Genomic DNA, 23497 nt, shown 5'->3' with positions numbered 1-23497 from the left:
TCGCAAAGGGGAAGATCAGATGGTGATAAACGAGGCTATATATTAATGGTGCTATTTCTTCTTTATACTGCAGGTGCTAAAATATGGCTCAAGTATTCGTTTTGACAAATGGATGCATTAGAACATATATTACTGCAAGCATCTTTCGTACGACACGTGGGAAAGGCATGTTGTAAATTTTTGTTTAGAAATGGTATTGCCCAAGCAAAACTATAGAATAAATTGTCAAAAATAATGCAAAAATTATAAAATTTGTCTCTTTTCAACGACCCGCTATGAAATCGTTTCGATGGACAAAGGAATCATTGTTTCCTGTTAGTTTAAGGACATTTTTCCTAATGACCCCTTGCGAGTACAACATTCAACGCGATAACCTATGCTTATGCAATAAAAAATGGAACACTCTACAACACGCAGTTTATTTGTTTAGCAGAAGGGAAGTAGCCAATCGTGCACACTTTACCCCTCAATTTCAAACCATTACACCGATACCGGAAACGAAGGAAGGTAACGATGCCGTGTCAAACGTCTGTAAATTCAAGCAAACTAATTCGACACAGTTTATGTAGTATTTTCCCTAGAAAACATTGTGGGAGTACTCTTTGGCGCCATTCCATAGTTTCAATTACATATTTGAGTGTTTGTTTCGTGAGGTTTCGCTAACAAATGTTTGTTGTTTAACCATTTTTCATTAGACTTGTCGGAAATTCTTGGTTTCTTTAGTAGGGGTTGTATTCGCATCTAAGTTAAAAATAAATGCACTACTTTATCTCATCAAAATTTTTCAGAACTTTTTTCGGGGCTTTAAGATCAAAAATTGTTGATGTTTTTTATCAGTTGCGTTAAAGGCTCTTACACTGTCTTGTACCCATGAATCATTTAAGGATGTGTGTTTATTCATTTCCAACGTGTATAATACTGCATATTGCCGAGCACATAAATATAAAACACAAACCCACTGCCCCAACAGTGGAATGAGCCTGTGTGAAGCAGGAAAACCGGCAACTGTAGCAAACCGGAAAACAAGTCGGACATTTTCCGGATATCCGTACTCGCCATACGGGCCGCTCCGAGCCCGTAAAGGGACTGCAGAAGACTATTAATTTTCCAGCAACAATCTGTTTCCCATTGTGCCGGCCATTACCGCCAAGCAGCGAGCTGGAAGAACCGCGACTGCCAGTGCTCTTCACACTCATGAGCAGAGCTTCTTTCCATGCGGGGAAGGTTATTTTTCCCGGCTTACATCCAGTATGTGGTTTGGTGCTTGCATGCGTGCGATACCGTTGTACCCTTGGCCGATCGCAACAGGAGGTCGTAGTGTAGACACGAACTTTCTCTTACGGTGGGTTTTATCTGAGCACTAGTGAACTCCACGAGTTGGAAAAACTTGGACACACACACACACTAGGTGAACCATGCGCACCCGGGTTCCATAAAAGTGGATACATCAGTTCAAATTAAAAACACATAAAAATTATGTCGAAGCAAAAGTAAAAGGGAAGCACCGAAAGGGGTTGGAAAAGCGGCAACAACTTCGCCGTTTGGACCATAAAAAAGGGAGAAACCACCCTAATGACTGCCAGCCAAGAAAAAAGAACAGTAGACCCGAAGCATTGGTATGGCTGTGACCTTGCGTGGGAAATGGAAAATAAAACAATTTTATTTACATAACAAAACCATAATTTGAATAAATTTATCCGATTCATATTCCGTTTCCCCAAGACCGACGCGGTCGATGGCATGTCTTGGACGAATCGGATGGCCAATATTAGCTGGGAAATGTTCACCCTGAAAACCGCCCGGAGGTGCGGTTCGATTGGCGGCGAGCGAGTTGAGTGGTACCGAAAAGGCGCTCTGCGGCGTGTCCTCGTCGCCGAAAAGTTAGACGTCGTGCTTGACAGCCTGGTGCGCTTTTTGTGTCTTTTGCCTTTTTGCCGTTCGTTGACATGCCGGCAAGTTTCAAGAGAACCGCCTCCCCCACCCTCCCAGAGAAATTTGACCCGGGGGTTTGGCACGCAGACCATCCTACCGCCTTGACTGTTTCGGAATCGGTGAGGGAAAATGTTTTGCCGAAATCGCAGCGGATCGGAAAACGTTAAGAAAATTCGCAACTTTTGAGCTGCTTTGGCAGTGGGTTGTCAGCTTTGATTTCATGCGCTACTGACAACCGTGGGTGGGGGTCGTTGGGTATGGTTCGTGACGCACAAAGGGTTTCTTAGTGTGTTGTATAATTAAACCATCGGCAGTGGAAACCCTGTTGACAGGCGGAAAATTGTACGTATGAAAAATTGAATCAATAACTAACGTGCTTTGTCCAATCGAGCAAAATCGCCCCGGCTTTATAAAAAGCTTAGACCCAACGGTTGAAAGGGTTTTAGTTGCATTTTTAGTTCAAGGTACTGGCCAACATAACCTAAAGAACCTCCATGAAAAATATTTGTCGGTGTTGTGAAGGTGCAGGGCAAAAGATAGACAAAAGGCGACAAAAAACGACAGAGGTTGCAGAAATCGAACTTCCACTTAAGCCTCCTTAATCCAAGACTCTTGTACGGAGCTCTGCATCAAGCACTCCCGTGTTGAACAAACTTGCACTATGGGGGAGCACCTGGTTTCATGGCGAAAATTAAATCAAAATTAGCAAAATAAAAAATTGGGAAATTAGCTCTGCTTGTTTGTTTGGTATTTCATTTGATAAGGAATTACGCTTTATGTGGAAATGTGTGATATAATGTTTTTTACTTGATATGTTATATAATATATTTCCTTGACAGATATTACAGCAAAATAATGTGCCTCAATAGGCTTTAGTTATTTTTGTCTTCTTGAAAAACATTTAGAAAATAACGGTTTCGTGTTTCCATGGAAACCTTCCTCACTGTGCTAAACAAAGCTCACTGACCTGGATGCTGCCAAGGGTCCTGGATCCAAATGGCCGGAGTAGGACAGTAAAGAACTGGTTGTAAAATTTATTGAAATAGAATTAGTAGGATTACCGGGGCAACAGCAACAGCAGCAGCAGAAACCGATTGTTGTCCTTTCTTTCCGCTACACTTTTGCATGTAGTCTTGCAATAAAATAAAGGTTTGTTGAGCTTTCGGTGGGGTTAGCTGGGTTCGATCGTCCGGAGGACGGTTATCCGTGTGTAGAAATTGAATTTATTTCCATTGCTTTGGCTCCTCGTTTGACTCCGTAGGGCTCCGCGAAGGCACTCGAGCTGGGCCCGTAGCAGCACAAAACTGGATTAAAGTGTGAGCTGCCTCGAAAGTGGTCGATTGTTTGCCGACCCGTGTGCAAAGTGTACCGCAGTGGCTTAATTTTGTATCGAGCGTGCCGAACCGATACACCCACGTACTGTTCGCGTGGCCGCTCAAACACACAAACACACGACACCGAACACCGAACGCTCCGGAACGGCGCGGGTTTCGGGTACACAATTGCCCTGTTTTGCGATCGCGTTCGCGAGCGTATTTATCATTTCGTCGGTAAATTAATTATTCAATCACCTCCCGGTGCCTCCGGGAGCGACCCGGCTCGTGGATCCGCGTTAATATTCCGGTTGATGAAAAGCGCACGGCACCGTTTGGAGCTGCCACGGAACAATCTGCTGGTTATGATTCATTCGAGCATCGCCACAACATCCATCCTGGCTGTCCGGGCACCGGATGCTTGTGTTGCTGAAGGGACATGGGGAGGGGCATTACGATGAATTATTTGACCGTACGTTCCCGCAGCTCCGGATTCGGAGTCGCTCTTCGAGTGGGATGGCAAAATTATTGCGCACCGATTCTCGTCGCGAGCGGCCTTCTGGTCTTGGATCAAAGTTTTTGCTGCACGCACGAGTGACGGACTGGTTTCGGGTTATGGTGCGTTACGCACCGACGGATCGGAGGCGACCGGATCCGGAACCGCGTTATAGCGTCCCTTTCCCGCACGGTCACGTGGCGGGCGCACTGTAAACTCCGGGGTAAAATCAAAGCTCATCAGGAATTCATGAGTTCGCGGGCTCCGGGAGAGGGTTGCAAGGTGGACGGTGGCACTTTCACCATACAGGATTGGGTCGTTTTTCCACGTCATGCGGTGGAGAAAGCGGGAGAGAGGAAGAGACAAAGAGTTGTGGAAGCATGTGGAAAAATCATGTAAAAATCATTCCCCAGCCGAACATTCGCTCTCGTGTTGTTCGGGGTGGGGGAGGGAAATGAAAATCAACCGGTCGCGTGCTCAGAGCAATCCCGAGACGGCATAGACATACCCGGCTCGATGATCCCGGGCCTTGCTTCCGAGCCGGCAAGCCCGTAACGAGCCACGTTATGCATAATAAATTGACAGGAAATGGATGGCGGCCATCGCTCGCGCCGTCCGAGAGATCCTGGGTTCGTGTACCTTCGGTGAGTGTCCGTTGTATCTTCTGCACCGGAAGAGTCGAGCTCTCACACTCGTACTCAAGGATGGAGATGCTACTTCAGTGCCCCGCTTCTGGCCACCGTCGTCATCTGGACGCTGCTAATCTGGAACGGAGAAGGATAAGTTACGGTACGGTGACACGGTCCGAATGGCTTTTTGATTCGTTTAATATTCCTTCGCTGATGATTTGCTAACTTCGTGAACGGTGACCACCGGAACGGATGACAACGTCGCGCTGGTCAGTGGTTTGTCCCGGCAAAGCAGTACGCTCCACGGTCCCGAATTCACCACATCTCCGGTACCGTGGGTCGAGCTCGGGCGGGTAATCTTTTGACCGGGTCAGATCCGGGGGACGTGTCGGGCCCAATCTATGTCGTGCTAGATGTAGTTTATGGAACATCCCATGAATGCTGCGCTCGACAAACACTTCGTACATCGGGCTGCAGCTGCAGGGCAGACCGGATTATGGACTTCTGAGTTTTGACGTACCACCGAACCAGACATATGTCCGCAGGATCTCCGTTCTGACCGGATAGATAATTCTTTTATCCTACCTTCCTGGTTCGTTGGATTACGTTGGGGGATGACCGCTGTTTGCTCTGTTACAACACTCCCGACTGGTTGGACTCCGATAAAACAGCTCATCTTTGGGCAGTAGTGTGTAATTAACCTTGTTTTCGTATGCTACGTGTCATGCCACTTCCTGTTGGTTTGATCCGACTTTGTCACCTCCAATAATCAGTGAAGGAATTGGATGACAAGTTAAGGAGTGTAGGAACATTTCACGCGATGTAATCTCGAAAGAACCAGTAGATGTTTAGAAACCTAGCTATAAGTGCGTATTAGGCACTACGAATTGATTCAAATTATACAGTGTGAAAATGGGGGAAAAGAAAGTCTTTGCTCGATGTTACAAAAAATCTTTGAACGGCTGATTCCTGAACGTTATTTCGGCATGTCTGTTCCATTTGCTTAAAATAACTTTGATCATGGTCATGGTGGAAGGAAAAACAGAAGTACATTTCAAAACTAAGTAATCCTCCTCGAGTTTCGGGCCCATCGCATCATTTGGTACGACCACACCAGGTTCGGTAAAAGAGCGAAAGAAATCCAAACCAAACGCTCCTGACGCACCGACGGCGCTATCTTCTCTTCCCGATACGGGGCAGGAGTTTTGGGTCGGTCGGGAAATTGAAATCCGTACCGTATGCAAATTAGTGTCACCATCCCCTTCGCCTTGGAACATGTTGCCCAATTCCTTCTCCTATGTGTTTCAGAACTAGAAATTCCTGCTTTCCCCCCGCCCCTTCGGGTAATACCACTCAATTTCGTCGACCCGTCTCGGTCGGCCTCCTCGGCGCCATTAGATGACGTGTACGGCCGCCACGTTCAAACCACGAAATGCCGGGCACGTTTTTCGATTTGACATTTTCCGTCCATTTCCCGCAAATCGCCCACCGGCCCCCAGCCCTCTTTGCCGCCCTTCTCATCCAGGCGTGGCACGCTGATTGCTGGGCAGGTAGGACTAGTTTCGGCCGAGGAAATCCGGAAAGGCCTCGCTGGAAAACCTTAAAAACAACATCGTCGCAAAAAAAACCTATCAAAACGAAAACGAAAATGAAGGCGACAGGAGGAGCAGGAAAAAAAGGTTGGATCCAAAATGCACAAGTCGTCGTCGTCGTCGACACCGGGCGTCCCTTTTTGCATGGCCCGTAGTCTGCGCGAGGTTTTGTCGAGCTCCAGAAAGGGGCGGCTTCACACAGTGCGGAACGGAATCCGCACCGATTGCTTTCGACATTTTGGCGGGCTGAATTATTCATCCTGGCCAGGTGGAGAAGGATATTGGCCGTGGCGGCCGGTTCGTGTGTTTGTGCGTGTGTGTGTGTGTGGGTGCGCGCGGGTAGAATGTGTTTGAACAGGAGGCGGCTTTGAGTTAATAAAAGCTCTTCAATTGCTGTGCGCCAGCCCCATCGGGGAATGTGTTTTTCTTCTGCCGTTTTCCACCATGACCAAGGGTTTGCCCGGTGGCTAAATTGGGGAACCTGGTGCTGCGAAGTCTAATGGGGCGCTGCGAAGAAGTCGGGGATCTAACGAAACGGCAAACAACACCATGAAGGTGGCAAACGCACCGTTTGTGGTTGGGATATTGATTTTAGTGAGTTTGTTTTTCAAGCCTGCCATTGTTCTATGTTTTTTCCCGGTTTTTTTACGCTGTCTCTCGAATCGCACAGAAACATTTCGATCAGTTGAACGGTAGGAGCTATAATATTTTCAGAGGGTTCTTTAATGATACTAGAAAAAAAGCTTTGAATCATTCTATTTTACCAGATTTATATCTTTCAATTTATTTGTGATGTTTGTTAAAGATAATACTGATTATTCAAAACGAAATTAAATATCCTTTCTTAAGTGCTAATGCCTATTTTGGGAAAAAATAATCACATCATTTGCTTGAAAAATTCTCCATTAATAGCGTGAAACCAATTTACGGTTGAGTAACGGCGGAACCGTTGACGTGATTTAAAAATATGCATGCGAAAACGGCTTACACGGTATGTGAAACATATTCCATTCACCTACATTCGTGAGCTAAATCCACTTACCCGTTAGTAACACTACGCTGCAAAACATAAACAACCACACACTCATACCCACATTTTCATTCAGCTTAGTCCTTTATTGAGGCAGGAGAAACAAAGCACCATTGTTTATCTTCGGCGCCGAGTGCGATTGTGCGTCGGTTTGATAAAGAGGTGAAAGGAAAAATATATACAACCCAGTTCCGCATACCAGCGTACTTGTGAAGGCGGCTTCAGTGATCCTTTTGCGTGTTAGACAAAGCGTAGACGTTGCGTGTTGAAGTGCGTCGAGATTGTTCCGCTCGGCGGAGGGTGATGGAAAACCTACATTCAACAGAGCAAATATACGCTCTGACACCCGTTGCAGGCAGACCGAACATCTTCAGGGATGGCCAACCTTGTCTATGTCGCAGCGTTTTTGAGTTTATTTGCTATATCTGTACTTTGATGCTGAGATTATTCAAAATACTCTGTGAATTCGAGGAAAAATATAGCATTTCAATATCGTACTATAATTTGCCATTGCTGGAAAAGTTTGATGCACGTCCACTTTTGCATTCAACTAATCAAAAGCACCATCGGAACACTACGCCTGACGCATTCAATGCAAGGCCATTGGTAGTGCAAATACTTCGCATGAAAATGGTTGTAAATAGTTTTCCCCGTTGCGATATGGCACTGCAGCAAAATAGGATTAACAATTCCTGGAAATTCGGAGCAAAATAAAGCTATGTTATTGCTCGCGAGGAGTTTATATGGTTTCTTGGAATGCAAGCTCAATAGTGGAAGCTCAAGGACTCATGAAGCTGGTTGGTACATGCAACACAAACAGTCTCGTCCGCTCCTTGTGGCCAAGTGCATGAATCAATTAATCTAATGACGCAACGAGTTTTCCAAGCCTTGGACCTAATTGAAACGTTGGTCGCGTGCAGGATACTTCGTTCGTCCGCTTGCCGTTAGGAGTGGCCAATTCCTGCACTCACACACTCACCCTGGTGTGCTCAAGTGCTATTTGGCTATTTGTGTGCGGGTAATTCGAGCTGTTTGCATTAAGACGTTAACGAGTGTGACGAAAGAACGTCAGAAATCACTATTTTTCACCTGTATGTGGTACTTTGAGCGCAGGACATGCCTGCATGAACTCACGCAACCCGGCGATAGGCGGGAGGACTCCTGCTCCCTTTACATTCTCCTCTGACACTACCTAGCAGGGTTAAGAGGTGTGTCCTACCGATTGCCTAATGGTGTGGTCGATGGCCGATTCGTTTTTGGGCCGACTCTATCCTTTAGCCGTCTTAAATCGTATTATGTTTCAAGACTCACGAAAATCAACCCAAAAGGAAATAAAACCGAAAAAAAAATTAGCCATACTACCGTCAGGCCGGCATGTAGTTCCGTATCGTCACCGGTTCGTTACACTTCATTAGCCGCCATGTTGTATGCCGATGCCCTTATGCTCCTCAAGTTCGCCCGGCGAAATCCTTCGGAAGGGTAATTTTTGCTCCGGTATTTTGCTGTTCTGTTTGCCTTCCCGAAAAACATCGTTCCTTCCATTGACCCTGACCTCTTTCCGGCCGCCGATCCTCCGCAATCCGGAACGGAAAGGGGTATTGTCACTCGAGCGATCCCTTTCACTTTCTGGGTTTCTTCTGGGATCTATTGTCCTTTGCCATTGCGCTCGCGTAAAGCACAATCAGCGGGGACTCCAAGCCTCCACTCAACGGCTGGTGACGGAGGCGAGGGGGCTCGCCGGGAGGGCACGGCAGGCTTAATTGGGTACTTAATTAATGATGTCGCTTTGTGGTTCGCTTCCTGCGGCACCGAGAGTGCGGTGCTGACGGCGACAACGACGACGACGACGACGACGATGACGACGTTCGTTCGGGGCCTCCGACTGGCTATATGGCAGTGATGCATCAAAGGTAAACCTGCCCCCAGCAGGCCGTTTGCCGGCATGTTTAAGACACCAGAAACTGCAGCACACCGATGTGGGCCGGACGGTCAGTGTGCTGGCAGGGAGGGGAGGCACCGGATCACCTGGGGTTCTCTTCCGCACGATCGGTTCTGCGTTCGAGCACTGATTGCATTCAGCTGTCAAGTGTGCGGTGAAGTGCATACAGAAGAAGAGTGCACACTGATTGGCTTGCAGCCGACCTGCTGTCCGCCCATTCTGCCGGTTCTTGCACAATGGGAGTGTGTTCGAAAACATCACTCAAATTAGGATAATTATTTCAATCTCTCTCGCTCGTGTTTGTCAATTCATCACGAAAGTGTAAGTAATTTTATTAAACATATGAAAATATCCTATCAACTCTTTTCTCTACTGTTCGACATTTGAGCAATTGGACTCGTGATATTTTTGTCCTCGACATCGGCATAATGTGCGAGAGTGAGGATCTGCGGCGTCTAATAAACATATATGCACATTCGCCAAAACCCAAACGGAAAGCGTAGTCCTTTGAATGCAGCTCAAATTTCTTGATGCATTATATTACCAATGGGGCCTGGCTTACCGCTGTACGGGTCGACGAACGGGAATTTGTGCGTCCTAACGAACCCGAACGAACACACTGTCGACGGGACTAAAGGACTAAGAAAAAGGAAGAGAGTTAACCCCAAAAAAAAACAATGGGTTTTGTTCCACCATAGTTTGACGTATGGGAACAAACTGAGGTTTTGTGATGTGTGCGGGGGGCGGGTTTTCCCTTTTCCTCTTCCTGCGATGTTAATTATGAAATTCGGTATGAGTTTATGTAAGCGCTGGTTTGTGTTGATGTAATTTCGTTGTTTATTTCGTTCGCTTCGCTTTTTTGTTCGACTGAGTAATTCATTACGCTTACACATTGCTTTTCGCTCTTCTTTTCCCGCCTTTCGCAGGATGGCGCCCGCGGACACCTGGAGGGGCTGGCGTCGGTGTACTGCGAAATGCTGATGGCACCGTTCGGCGAGGTCCTGGCAGCGCTAGAGGAGGCCCGGCAGCGGGCCTGGTCGGAGCGGAGTCCCCACAGCTCGTCCGGTGGCGGCGGGGGGTTGATCCGGGGCCACCGGGGAAACTCCTGCCACGGCGGCTTGCCAAACAGCCACAGCCAGCCGATCTACGTGCCGGGAAAGTATTCGGTAAGCAGATCCTGTTTGGGTTATGGATTTGATTTGATTTCTTTTCTATAGTAAAATGATTTTTTCCTGCTAGATGCATTTATTTATTTGGTATTAAATTTGTTTTCTACAAATATTTAGACAATTTTCTTCTTGTTTTAAATAAGTAACTGCGTTTGAAAGAATGGAAAAATAAAAGTCCTGTAAGAATCTCGTGGAAAATTTTTCCGAAAAATTCAGCCACCTGGTGGCCAAAATTCTTCTTTCGATGTGTTAGTTTTTCCTCACTGCAAATGGCCACCAAACCCTAATTGCCGTCTGCCACCCAGATCGAATCGGAAAAGGATACGACTTGGATGGGAACGGTTTAATACTCCAGCTTCGAGTGGATCTGCAACTCAGAAGTTGTTTGGTCGATACGAAAAAAAGCCCGCGCGTAAATTATCACGTATTACTAAACCCTTCCGCAGGTAGGACTGAAACAACAACCTGTCCTGTTGTTTGTTTATTTTCGGCCAATCTGTGTGGTCTTCAATCAAGCCTTCAGTTCCAGGTGGAACCATCCCGCGGGCGAACGAATGCGAATGCGGCTCGAATTAGTCGAACGTAAACGCATCCATTTGAGAAAATTGGTCACATCGAGCGCCATCTGTGCTCTGGGCTGGGTTCCGGCAAATAACAGGGCACGGAAACGCAATCCAATTGCGTCTTGGCAGCAGAGGAAAATAACAAACACCACATCCTCGCGGGCTCGCTTGGGGACGCGGCAGTTCTTCGAAAAGAAGATGTTCCCTGCGCTAAACGGATTACTTGCCTCCCGGCGGAATTCGTTGGCTAGCGAGGGTTTGCTTTCGGTCTGCACCTCCGCATTGGAAACAAACGACGAACGCGCAGAAGGCAGACAAACAATCGAAAGAGACACGTTTAATTGTTATAATTAAATTGCAAATTCTGTCCGCATTCGTCGTGCGCAGTCCTTCGGGATTATCCGGCCCTTTATGCTGCTTTCTTATGCTTTGGTGCGTCTAGCGCGTTGCCCGCGGGGGAAAACCCGCTTCGATATGCGTCCGTGTTGATCGGCAGCATTGGAGGTCGGGTGGGCTTTCCATTGCCATTCGGTTGGCAATTCGAACGCGGGTTTTCTTTTGTAAATTGTGTCTGTTTTCATTTTCCAATTCCACTTCTTCTCCCGCTTCTCTCTCGCGTATAGCCCTCGAGCTGTTTGTCCGATAAGGAGGAGGACGAAATTTATGGATTCGGATACGGCGTGTTCGCTCCCAGGGTGGCCAGAACGACGCTCCAATCGCAGCAACAACAGCAACAGCAGCAACAGCAGCAACAGCAGCAGCAGCAACCACAGCAACAGCAATCCCAACAGCAACAACCACAACAATCACAAAATTCCACCAACGTACCTGCCAACAGTGCTGCTGCACAGCAAAGGTAAATCATTCGAAAATGTATCTTTAATTGATTTGAAGATTGTTACTTTATTACACCAGTGTTTAAAGATAGTTTAAATTCATACTTTTACCATGTTATTGTTTATCTTTAAACTTCACTACCATCCCATTATCTTTTTAGGCTCGATAAAAATATGTTAAATGGTTTAAAGGTAGTTTAAATTCATCCTTTCGACATGTTATTGTTTATCTTTAAACTTCACTTCCATCCTATTATCTCTTAAGGCTCGATAAAAATATGTTAAATGGGAACGTACAATGCTAAACATAATTGTTTATTTTTTATTTTTATAAGTTTTTTCCTACTGACACCTTGTACAGCTCTTTAACAAAATCAATTATTGGATTTCTGAACAAGAGACCTATTGAATTAGCCTTTCATCGAGGAGTTTTCAATAGATAAACTCGTGTGGAATACACTTGATTCGAAATACTTATTCATAACACCATATTTTCAATCAATCGACCCGTAAGTGGCAACAGTTTGATCTGCCACTGTACGCCCTTAATTGTTTATTCGCACCCTCGAGGGTCTGAGGCGACCGTTTATACATCGATTCCGCCGTGCGGCTTTTGATTTATAATAAAGCAGGACAAAGAATAACAAATATTGCGCGGAAAGGTGGAACGGGTGCAGCGAATCACACTGTTGGCGCTGTCATCGCACATACCGGACACGTGCTCCAATACAGTAACACATACAAACACACACATACATGAGTTGCCTTCGCCGATTGCCATGCAACATGATGACGGTGCTCGGGGTTGCCCGTATCGATTATATTGTAATAAATTATTCATATTTCATATTATTATAGATGCATGTTTTATCGCAAATGCTATGATTGTTTATGGCCCGGCCCCTCCCCTCTTCTCCGTTCGTCCCCGGCAGGATCGGCGTCAGGATTGCGCCAGCGAGCGATACGGCTCGCGATACTCACGTAATGGGACCCCTAAAATGCAACCCCGGGATCCGTGGAGGGCGTATTTTATTTCCGTTTCATATTCAATACCAATAACGAGCGGCACAACGGGCCTCCCGATGCCTACCATTGATTCGTTGTGCCAGTAAAATATGCCACGATAAAACAACGAACACACACACCGGTGGCCTTTCGGGGCCTCCCGATGCAACTCCTCAACCTCGAAGGCCTACCTCCACTTTCTAATGGACGGCACCGTACCGGCGTCCTGAGTTCGTTCGGTCCGATTTACGGAAACATTTTTTTTCGCCCTTTTGTTGACTCGTGTATCCTTCGCAATCAATTGCATTTTCATGGCTTTTCCAATCGGAAAAACGAGCCCCCTGCCGGAATGGGGGCAGGCAGAAATGGAAAAGCGCCAGCCATCTTTTCATTAGCAAATGGCCAGAGAAGCAGAACGCTCTCCCGAATGGATGTGATCGTTTATTTAAGGTGTCACCGAAGTTGCACCAAATCGGACCGGGATGGTGAAGTTTTGGGAATTTTTCCACCCCTGGGGGGGGGATGGAAAACAACGGTGGTGGTGACCATTAGTGGTCCCTTTTGTGTATTCAATTATGTATGCGACCGTGGCGAGTCGCAGGCGGCGGTGAAGGTATGCAGGTGACGACAGTTCTAATCGGAAAATTTGCACATACTCACACACACACACACACACACACGCAAACTGGGTGGCTCGTATTGAATGGGCCAAAAGTGGCCCGTTCGAAAATAAATGAATTATTGGTTGTTTGTCTGGTAGCAAATAGATGGACGTTGAAAGCGATGAGCCGTCGGAGGGCAATGAATTTTAATTTTATCTAGTTTTGAGATAAACTCAACAAAATATTATGTGTACATACCCTCGATGTTATTTTTATAATTTATTTGTGTCAATTCCACACGTGACAATTTTTAAAATATTGGAAATTTAATTCCCTCTGCCAGTCTTTTGTGACGTGAAATGTTTCCAATTGGCACCCGTTTAAAGTGTCCGTAAATATAATTTAAATCCCAGACAGTTTGTACGCAATTATCACACTCTCACTGCCGCATTCACTTTCGTCGCAGTCAAGTCGCGCTATATACTGATCACACCTTTTTCCGCTTGCTTCCTCTCTCTCTCTCTCTTCCAGCTGTCTCAGCCCACGATCAGCATACTTCTACGAATTTCCACCAACGGGTAAGTATCATCTCGTACGCACGGAATGCGACGACGCAGCCAGTAGCGGCTGTCAATCATCGATGAGCGAACACACGTACTTCGCGCTGCCCCCGGTCACTTTACGCACATCCCGTTCAGGTGCCTATATTTGGTGCCCCTTAGACCTCCTCCCTGCCTCGCGACGAGGCACTCGCACTCAGCGAGCCACTTTATTTCCCATCAGCCACGGGCCCTCCTCCTACGGGGATTGTGTGCCTAATTTGACGCCAAATAAATCATCGCATCCGAGGCACACAACAAAACGGCGTAATAATTGAGATAAATTATCCAAAACGGCGCTCCTCGGTGTGCGCTCTCGTACCATGCCCGTGCCATGTCCGATTGGGGAGCGTGTTCCGTTTCGGAGGTGCGTGCCGAGCGTGGCCTTTGCGGTGGAGCGAAGTGCGAACGACGGTTGGCGGGGCGGGAGATGATCTGCGAATGTTTATTGGTCCATCAGCCGCGCCGTGTGGGACATAATCATCGGATTACGTCCGGCCAGACAGCGGACAATCGAGGCGTTAAGGTCGTTATAGACTTTCGGTTTATGTTGACTACCATCGCAAAAGGATTTTGTATGTATTTTCATGAATTTTATGCACTTATTATCAGTTACGAAGTGTTGAAAGACTTCATGCCACAAACTTTCTTTTGAAATCACTCGATTGTCAAATAAAGAAGGTTAGTCTTTTGGGTTTGTTGTTTTTGAAACTGGAGCAGAGGAGACAAAGACCAAATCGATTGCCTGCTTATGCGGAAAATGGTTGAACCGAACCGTGAATGTCCGCAAATTTGCGATTGTTAATTTATTTTTATCGCTATCGAGCAGCATCCTCGGCGCGCAGTAAAATACGGTGATAAATTGTACCATTTTATGTCGTTACGAAACGCTGTTGTTCACCCCGGGCCGCGGTCCAACTCCGTGCCACTTTGGTGCACACCGAGCGGATGATGGACAGCCAGACGGCCAGAGGCCAACTGAAGGCACTCTCAAACGCACAGCTCTCCGAAATACGCCACCGCGTCGAAGATGAAGTGAAGGGCGCACTTCAAACGGGCTCCAGCCTCAATGGGAACAGCGAGCGAACTACAAACTTCTACAGCCGCCTTTCCAAACATCGCACACACACACACTCAGCGTAGCCTTCGAACTTCGAAAGCATTTCGCGTGGGCAGCGCCAAGTGTCCGGATGCTCATTGGGTACTTTATTCTGTGATTTTTCTTTTCTTTTTCGTTTCATCCACTACACCCCTACCCCACCACTACAGACGGTCGGGAGACCAGTAAAAAGCGGACGACGCTGGCGCGACTCTTGAGAGGATTAAAGACTGTTAATAGGCGTGATAGATCGAATCAAAACACCAGCGGCGGCACAGCGACGCAGTCGAGGGTAAGTAAGCTGTGAATGAATGTGCCCTTTGAGTGGTGGTACCTTTTTTTTTTATTTATTATTTTGTTTGTTTACACCGAGAGCGTAATCACACCGCAACGACGAAAGCGGGCGGAAAATCAAAGACGGATGCCATGCATCGCAACGAAACCGCAGATATACGTCGATTGAAAACTGAATGAAGTCTTTGATAGCATCGCAAGATGAGGTCCGTAAATGGGGCGAAGGCAAGTCTATCGATTTTTGTTTGTTTTGAGCCATCAAACCTGGTTCGTCTTCAAATGGCTGTAGGCATAGTAATGCTGCTTGCTGCAAGCTGTATGACGCATGTGAATGATTGCTGGCATAATAATACGCACCATCCGTCACAGGAAATATTATTACGTCCAAATGGAGGCTTTAATAGAAATGCATGACACACATGCATTAGTTATAATTGTTGTCTATTCATCTTTCGAAGCGCAAAGTCGATACAAAATCCCACGTCGGGAGTGCGAAACGTGTCGTTGGGTCGCAAGCTGACGAAAGATGACTGAATCCCCTGTCAATGATATCCTTGAGACACGTCCGTCTCCGTAGGTTGTTTTCTATCGCGCGAATGCGTTTTTCCTCCGACGGTTGACGACGCGTCCTTTACAACGGTTCGTTGATGCTGATGGCAATGTAAAAAGGAGGCTCGCGAAGGAACGTTGTCGGGATGGGAAAGATATCGACGTACACTACACGACGAAGGCAACGGATAAAACAGTTGCCTCGAAGCACTTGAGAACCGTGTCTGTCTCCCGTGCCGAGTAAGCAATCAGCCAAGTGTGCACCCACTCAAGCAGCATCACTTTCGCTCTCTCTCTCTCTCTTTTGCTCCGTACACGCTCGAGCAATTCCGGTGGTGGTTCCTTCGAGCGGCGTCCTGCGCCACACTTCCGTCTCTCCTTTTGTGTGGCGGCCAGGCAGAATGCAGCAACAACTTCAGCACGTATCATGTCACATTAGGGGAGTCGTCCAGACACTCAGCCGGGCAGGCTGGTACAAACTGCTTCCCTTTTACTACCTCCCCCCCTCCATCTACTGCTCCCTCCCGTTGCACTGTTGCAGTTTTAATTGCTCTTTGTTTTTGTGCGCCTTCCGTGATGCATTGCATCGCTAGACGCTCGTTGCGCTCTTTTTTCTTTGTGGCATAGAACTTGATGGCCTACCGGAGCGCGTGATGCTGCTCTCACCTGCACACAGCGCTTGTGTCGAACACAGCTGAACCGGGAATGCCCACCCAAGTCCTTCTAGGTTAGCGTCGGAAGGTGAAGAGATGTCTCACCACGCTTCTGGTAACTTGAAAAATGCGTTTGTCTAAGAGGGGTGCTGATGATACATTGTTTGTTTTGAAGTCGCGTTCCAATATATGAAGAAGTCAGGAAAAGACTGTATGCAAAATGCGTAAATAAGGGAGGCACGGTGTTTACGATGTGTGGTGTAAGTTCATGGTCAAAGTCAGGGTTAGATTTGGAGTAAGTATACAGCTGACTTTTTTCTTTTTTGGGTTGTTTTGTACAGTATTTAAATAACACTTTCTTACATGATAAGCTACCCAAGTCATCGTATGCTGTTTGATTACTTTTACTTCTGATTTCGGCTTTCAAATGGGTTAAAAAAATAATTCCAAAAATCATACGGAATAAGACTAGACAACTTTGTCCCTACTAGGCACATGCAAGTCCTTAAACAAAATGTAAAATTATTCCAACCCACTTGAGCGAGATGAAAAGTTCAACCTAATTAAGATCTCCATCTTTTCGAGCACATCCATCGCACTATCGCCCCATCTCCCGCATGGGTTTTATGCAGGAGAATCATAATTTCACTGCGCCTTTATGTGCCACCAGCGTGATTGCGGGGGTTTGAACAAAAAACCTTAAAATTATGCCTCCCCTGTTGCTGTTGTCAGATAACGGGCCTGAAGTGAGTCGCTTGTCTTCCCTAAAAAAAAAAACGGGACGGGGCACGGGGTCGAGACGGGGAAGTGTCTTCTGCGTGACGTCGTTCCGACATTTTTGGAGACAATTTTTGCCGTGCATGCCTTCGCGGTGTGCCATGATAGCAATCATAATTATGCTGCCATCCTTCGCTGCCTGCGCATCGGTTGGATTGAAACGGGAGCGACAGCGTAGGGGAGGGGAAGGGGGGGAAGGGGGAAGCCATAACCCCTTTTACTTTGGCACTTCATTTCATGGTGCCTTCCACACCACCGGCGGTGCCTTCTTCCAGAAGTGTAAGTTCTTTTGTGCGCCTTTTGGGATGGAGGGATCGTAAGCGGTGGTTGGAATAAATCGTACTTTCACCTTTGTTGAAGGAAAGCAAAAGTGGAAGAAGAAAAAAAAAGTAGAAAAGACATGAATAACGAATTTCATAACCATCATCTTTTTGCGCGGGCGCCCTCACTACGCCATCAACCGTCATATATTTTTCGTGCTCAGAACCTCGTCAAAAGTGTACCCAAGCAATGCGTTTCGGAAAAGTTAGTCCAGTTTTTCCTCGGCAAGGGGGCGCAAAGCGCAGTGGTGAAACAATGCAACAGCCGACGGTCTGTCCGTCTGTGCCTTCGGGAAGGCAGTAAGTCGGGTCGGGGCAGCTTGTTGAGTGCGATAAGACATGGAAGGGAGGGAGAAAAGGACTCGGCTTCTCGGTTAACGGTTCGCCTGGGAGCGCTTAAAAAGAAACGTACAATGATAAGACTCGCCCGGTTGTTGACCTGCCGGTGAAGAGTTGGGGAAGAAAATATGCTTGGCACTTGAGGCCCCTTGGCGCAGGCTATTATTTCAGTATATTTTTAATTATTCATCGTTTAAACCATTTGTTTTCTAAATCCTTCATACTTGCAGGTGGTTGGAAAAAAAATCCAGTCAGGACACAACTATTTGCTCTAAAACTTTTGTAAATTTAAAGTTTCTGCATGAAAACAATGCTAAAATGTTACACTGATCTCAGTTACTTTAAGTTGAGCCCGCTGTGCTGATGAGTCACAATGTGACAGTGAAACTTTTGAATGCAAGTGATGATGACTTTCAAACGTTCGCATTCGTTAGTGTACGGAAACTGGAAGTTTTGTCTGCACTTTCTCTATGGCCAGAGTAAAGTGTTGACGTGTAGACAGTTTTTGAATGAAATGTTTGCACCATTTGCTTTCACTCGCCGTGCTCTTTCTTTGGATGTTACATCGAGTTGTAGAACAATTTTTCATTTCGCCTTATAATTGTCTCTCACGTGCAAAACAAAAATCCTAGAAGTTTGAGCAACACCGATCTTTCTGTTTTCGACTTGGATTTTTGTTTTCTCGTTTTCTTTTCTGTTTAGAACGGGGATTGCGAAGAACAAGAACGCGTAGTTTTGTGTTACTTTCAGTTGTCCAACATAATGAAATTGTTGAAGCTGCAAATGAATGACAGCTGGCTGTATTTTCATAAAGTGTTACACAAATCTGTGCTGATGTCCAGCTCTAAATGTTTTACCCGTATTTTTATCAAGTTTAGTATTGATATTTAGAATAATTGTATTAAATGAATCGAAACGGTTTTATTCGTAACTAAATTCTCAAAATCAAAGTAACAAAATGAATCATCGAGTTTTGTATGTGTGTTTATTCCAATAATGGAGACGCCCCATGCTCAAATGGAGGCGCCTGGTATGTGATTTGGTTTTCAATTATGTTATTTGAACTTACTACATTTTTATAGCTAGAATCGTTCAAGATAATTTTTTCCTTCATTTTATGATTGTTTTTGTTAATTTTTAAATGACAATAAAAAAGAATAGAGGCACTTTTCTTTGTGCCTCGTGGCAGAAGAAATGTTTTTCGCATTTTTTGTCGTTTAAAGTACTTTTCGGTTTCCGTTTCACACCATAAAATACATGCGACAGCTAACAGTTGTACAAGCGTTGCAGCGGAAGTGCATGCATGGAAAGTGTTAAGAAACCACCAAACTCTTTGCGTGTTTTCAGGAACGGTGCTGAGAAAATGAAAAGTGATTTCCCTTGCCTGCCTGCAGCTTTTCCGTGACTCACGAATCACAGAACTGGGAGAAAATGTGCAGCGGTAAAGCAACACCGAAACGAATGGTTGATTGCTGCGCTAAAACAAATAAGACTTGCCAAAACGGCGACTAAGGAGCTTCACGCCCCACGGTAGTGGCGGTATACTTCGCAAGTGTTCAACCCTGCCAAGAATGGCAGGAAGTTGCGATGGAAAACGAAAAAATCCAAAATCATTTAATTTATTATGCAAATTGTCCAACTTTTCAACCTCAGATGCAGACCCACGGTCGTACCGTTTTTCATAGCTTCCATTGGGGCCCGGTTCGTCGCCATTGACCGAAGGCTTTCGTTTCCGGTGAGACGCGGTTTCCGTTCGGGGCCGGCGTGATTCGTGCAGTTGCGCTGCTTCGCGTCACAGCACTTCCGGTGGCGAGACTTTTTGAAAAATGGCTCAATGCGTTGCTTTGTGGCGGTTCGCTATTTATGTGGTTGAATTTTTGTTTCAATAATTGCCGGTTAGCTCCGGTCGGTTATTTCGCACTTGAAACAGTTTGTGGGATTGCCTTTTTTGTTTTCCTTCCCTTCCTGCTCGCTTGTTTGTCACTCTAGTGATTCTACTCTTGTTTTCTTTTCAGTCACAAAACGAAAGACTGAGACATTTCCAAATGAACGGCGGTGGACCGCAGCCGAGTTTCGAAGAAACCATCCAGAGGGTAAGTGTTTCGGGGCAAGAAGTTTAATTTCCATTCGGCAGCGCCGCGACCGGTGATATAAAATGCCACCGGAAGTGACCGCCCGCCCGGTCGCGGGGGGATGGTGCGCCTGTGTTGCAAGTGGGTGAAAAAGTAGTGAAAAATGTTTAAAATTGCTTCAGTTCTCTCACCGTTTGTTCGCCGCGTCACTGCTGCTCGCTCGTTGCGCTCAACACGTTTAATTATTTTCCAAGCTTGTTACCTCGTTTCGGAAAATTAAAACCCACCAGCATGCGGTGCCGTCCAAGGCCCGGTAACCGCGCTAGCGAAACGGGACAGCTCGTCCTGGACACTGGGCCCTGGACCGGAACGCGAACTAGCGATGAACTAGAAAGTAGAGGAAAGGAAAAAACATGGACGAAAAAAGCACCGGGCGAAAACTTCACCGACCGGCAAAGCGAAGTGACATTGCGCCACTTTGCCTTCCTGACGGGAAACTGGTGCAGTCGAAAGCCACTTCAAACTTTTAACCAACTCATTTGTTTTCACGGCATTTATCGTTACCCCGTTTTCCTTTTCTTTTTTATATTCTAATTTTCCGTTCTTTCTCTTTTTCTCTCTCTCTCTTTCTCCGTGGCATTTGGGTTTCCGTTTTGCCTTCTTGCCGTTTTCCATCTGCCTTTGTTTTCGTTTCCGTGCACAGCTAAAAATACAGGAAGCTCTTCGGAAGAAGGAAAAATTTCAACGCGAACACGAGGAGGTAAGTACGAGGTGACTTGCATGCTATTTTTCTCCCCACAACCCCCCTACGTCCTTGTTATGGCTATTTCGTTTTGTTTTTTCCACCATTTCCACTGCATCGTTGCTAGTGGTGTGACGATTAATTTTAAGTTTTTCCCTTACTTCTAAACTCAACTAAACCTGATTACTAACCCCTTGCTTGTCTTCCTTTACATTTCCCCCGAGAAAAAAAAAAACATCCTGAATCATCTGCGAGGTTTATTGGCATTTTTACTACGGTCAATTTTGTCCATTTAAGTTTCCTTTTTCGATGCCTTTTTCTGCTGAACGGTTGTAAATTTGGCTACGGTGGCTAATATTTGATCCTTTGAAGGGTGCGCAGTGCGAATGGTTGAGCTTCGCTTCATTTTTTGTTTTTGGCTTGGTTATGGAACGTTGAAATTTACTTCCCTCCAGAATCGGTAGCTTTTCCTCGATGGCCCTTCTAGTGCAAATTCAAACTCACTGTGAGAAACTTTGAGGTGAATGAGTTTCATTTCGATACGTTTTTCCATCGAAAAGTACTATGTGAAATTACACGTCAATGTGATTTAAATTATTATTCAGGAGTTCCCTTATATTTCGTGGAAGGAAACTGTTGGCAACCTGAATATCCGTAAACACCATGAGCATGAAATGTACTTTTGGGCGTACCAAGTGAAAATCATATTCATTTGAACACAAATGCTTTCTATTGCTCATTTCTAAAATTTCAAAAGCTTTCAATCCGCTTACATTGAAATCTGATAAAAAAAACCTATGTCTACAAACATTGCACATAAAAAATAGTTTGTAGATTGTAGCATCAGAAACAAATTTGATTCTGATAAAAATTTTCGATCAAAATAAGCTGACGGTTTTTTCTACCATGGCTATACTATGGCTTCCATGCTACACTCAATTGGGAAATGAAACATGGCTTTACCATGCAATCTTTTCGTTAATGGGTTTTTTGGGCACCTTTTTCCTGCATATATTTTTGTTCCCGATTGGAAGCCATGTTGGGGAGGCTTATGTTGACCTCGTTTTCATTATTTACCCAAGTTTACGCATTGCAAATGGATTCGTAAAATCAATTACAGCTTGATTCTGGCGAACGAGATGGACGACTTCATTACGGGTAGATGTTTATTTTTGGCAGAAACATGTTTGCAGTTGTGAATTCATAAAACTGATGATGCTTTCGAGTATCATTAAAAAGTGCACTATAGATGTTGAGAGGTAAACATTGCAACGTTATTCATTCCGAATTTTACTCTTGCACTGGAAGGGCCATGCCATGAAAAAGAACCATACGAGCTAGTTGATTTAGAAATCACCATTCATTTTTGACGTAGACTCCTTTTTCCAGAGCTTTTGTTGCTTACATGTTTTAGCCCAGATTGATGAACCTTCCCGTCACTGATTTGTGAATACTCTAATGCTTCATGTTTTTTTTCTTTACTTTCGTTTGTTCGTTTGTTTCTCTTTTTTCTTCCTACGCTTTTTGCAACAACAACAAAAAAACAACATAAACGATACCAATATGTAAAAACACATTGCCTTTCTTATCACACACATCGAAACGCAACGCGCCAGCGAAACTATTCCAACTCCAACTCACCGTACTGGATTCGAAGTGATCAACTATAAGAGTGTGGTCGGCCAACACTCATTAAGCAATCCCGTGGCTCTTTTCGATCGATTGATGGGGTGGGGCGTGTAAAATGTTAAGCGAAAGACTTTCCAACAAAATTATTTTACAAATGGATAACGAAACAAAATCAATACTGCGATAACAAATCTTTTGGTAGACAAACATTTTAAAATTGGTATACTAAATCAAATCAAGGCTGCGATAATATTGCTTTTGCGAAGATTGGAAAGCAATCAAATAATAGCTTTGCCAAATTGTGTTCCAATTATCGCAAAGCTGTGTTTCTAAACACACGGTCAAACTCGTGAAGCGTGGTTCAAATTGGCAAACTCAAAATTAATAAGGTGCGGTAACGGTGAATCGTTGAAAATTTAATTGTTATATGATAAGTACGAAGAGTATTGCTTTGCACACCTTTTGGGTGGTTATGGTAAAACAAGTGTTAGTCTTTTTCCCACCGGCAGTGGTTTTCCAGTTTACCCAAGCTGTGCGTCTCATTGTGCCGAGCACCGTAGCTGTAGTTATCCTGTTGTGATTCGCTGTCATATAGGTCGTTAAAAGTATGTGTCCTTTGTGTAGTTCATGTGTGTATCGAAAGAGGAGAGAGAGAATAGAGAAGGACTAACTTCAATTTGTCAATGAAGCTAGGCTAGTTATTTTGTAAAGGTGTCGTTTTAATAAAGATTTCCATTAAATCAATAGAGCGTAAAACTTTACACATAAGAAACGTTTAAATACAACGAGAAACAAAACTCATATGATTTTCCTAATAAGTCAAATGACGAATGGCAACATGTAGATGGATGTTCCCACCGAGCAAAGCTAGTGGAAAAGGTTCATATATTCGCAGCGAAATGTAAGAGAGATGCTAACAAAGCTGCCAACTTCGGATAAAAGGGCAACGCCACATAAACCAGGGAGCAGAAATTAAAGGATTAGCGAAACCGGCGCACACGGCAGTGAATCTTGTTAGTGAACAGGAAAGTATGCACCCATCAACCTCCCCTAAAGGCCTTCTCCCCCCCACCCTCCGACGGTTTTCCGGATCCGCGCGGGCATTGACAGACGTGTATCCCTTGTCCCAGCGTGGCTGACGCTGGTGAAGGTATTTTGTATACAATTTATTACCAGAGATTACGCCCACCTCCCCGTTATCTCCACGCTCTGGTTTGAGCCACGCCGTTTGACCACGCTTCCCCCCCCCCCCCCCCCCCCCCTCACCACCCACCCTCCCACCATGTGTACAACGTTGGTTCCACTGTGTAGTGACTTT

General features: G+C 45.5%; 1 protein-coding gene across 1 annotated transcript in view; it reads left to right on the top strand.

Moving 5' to 3' along the window:
* Positions 1-23497, top strand: part of LOC131289168 (uncharacterized) — a 100025-nt gene that overhangs the window by 61784 nt on the left and 14744 nt on the right. The window contains exons 2-7 of the mRNA XM_058318377.1: positions 9858-10097; positions 11287-11519; positions 13638-13684; positions 14975-15096; positions 19752-19829; positions 20512-20568. Of these exons, the coding sequence (XP_058174360.1) occupies positions 9858-10097; positions 11287-11519; positions 13638-13684; positions 14975-15096; positions 19752-19829; positions 20512-20568 (777 nt within the window). The remainder of the gene's footprint in view (positions 1-9857; positions 10098-11286; positions 11520-13637; positions 13685-14974; positions 15097-19751; positions 19830-20511; positions 20569-23497) is intronic.

Source organism: Anopheles ziemanni, chromosome 3 (assembly GCF_943734765.1).
Source record: "Anopheles ziemanni chromosome 3, idAnoZiCoDA_A2_x.2, whole genome shotgun sequence".
NCBI lineage: Eukaryota > Metazoa > Arthropoda > Insecta > Diptera > Culicidae > Anopheles > Anopheles ziemanni.
This window is presented reverse-complemented; position numbering and strand designations above follow the sequence as displayed.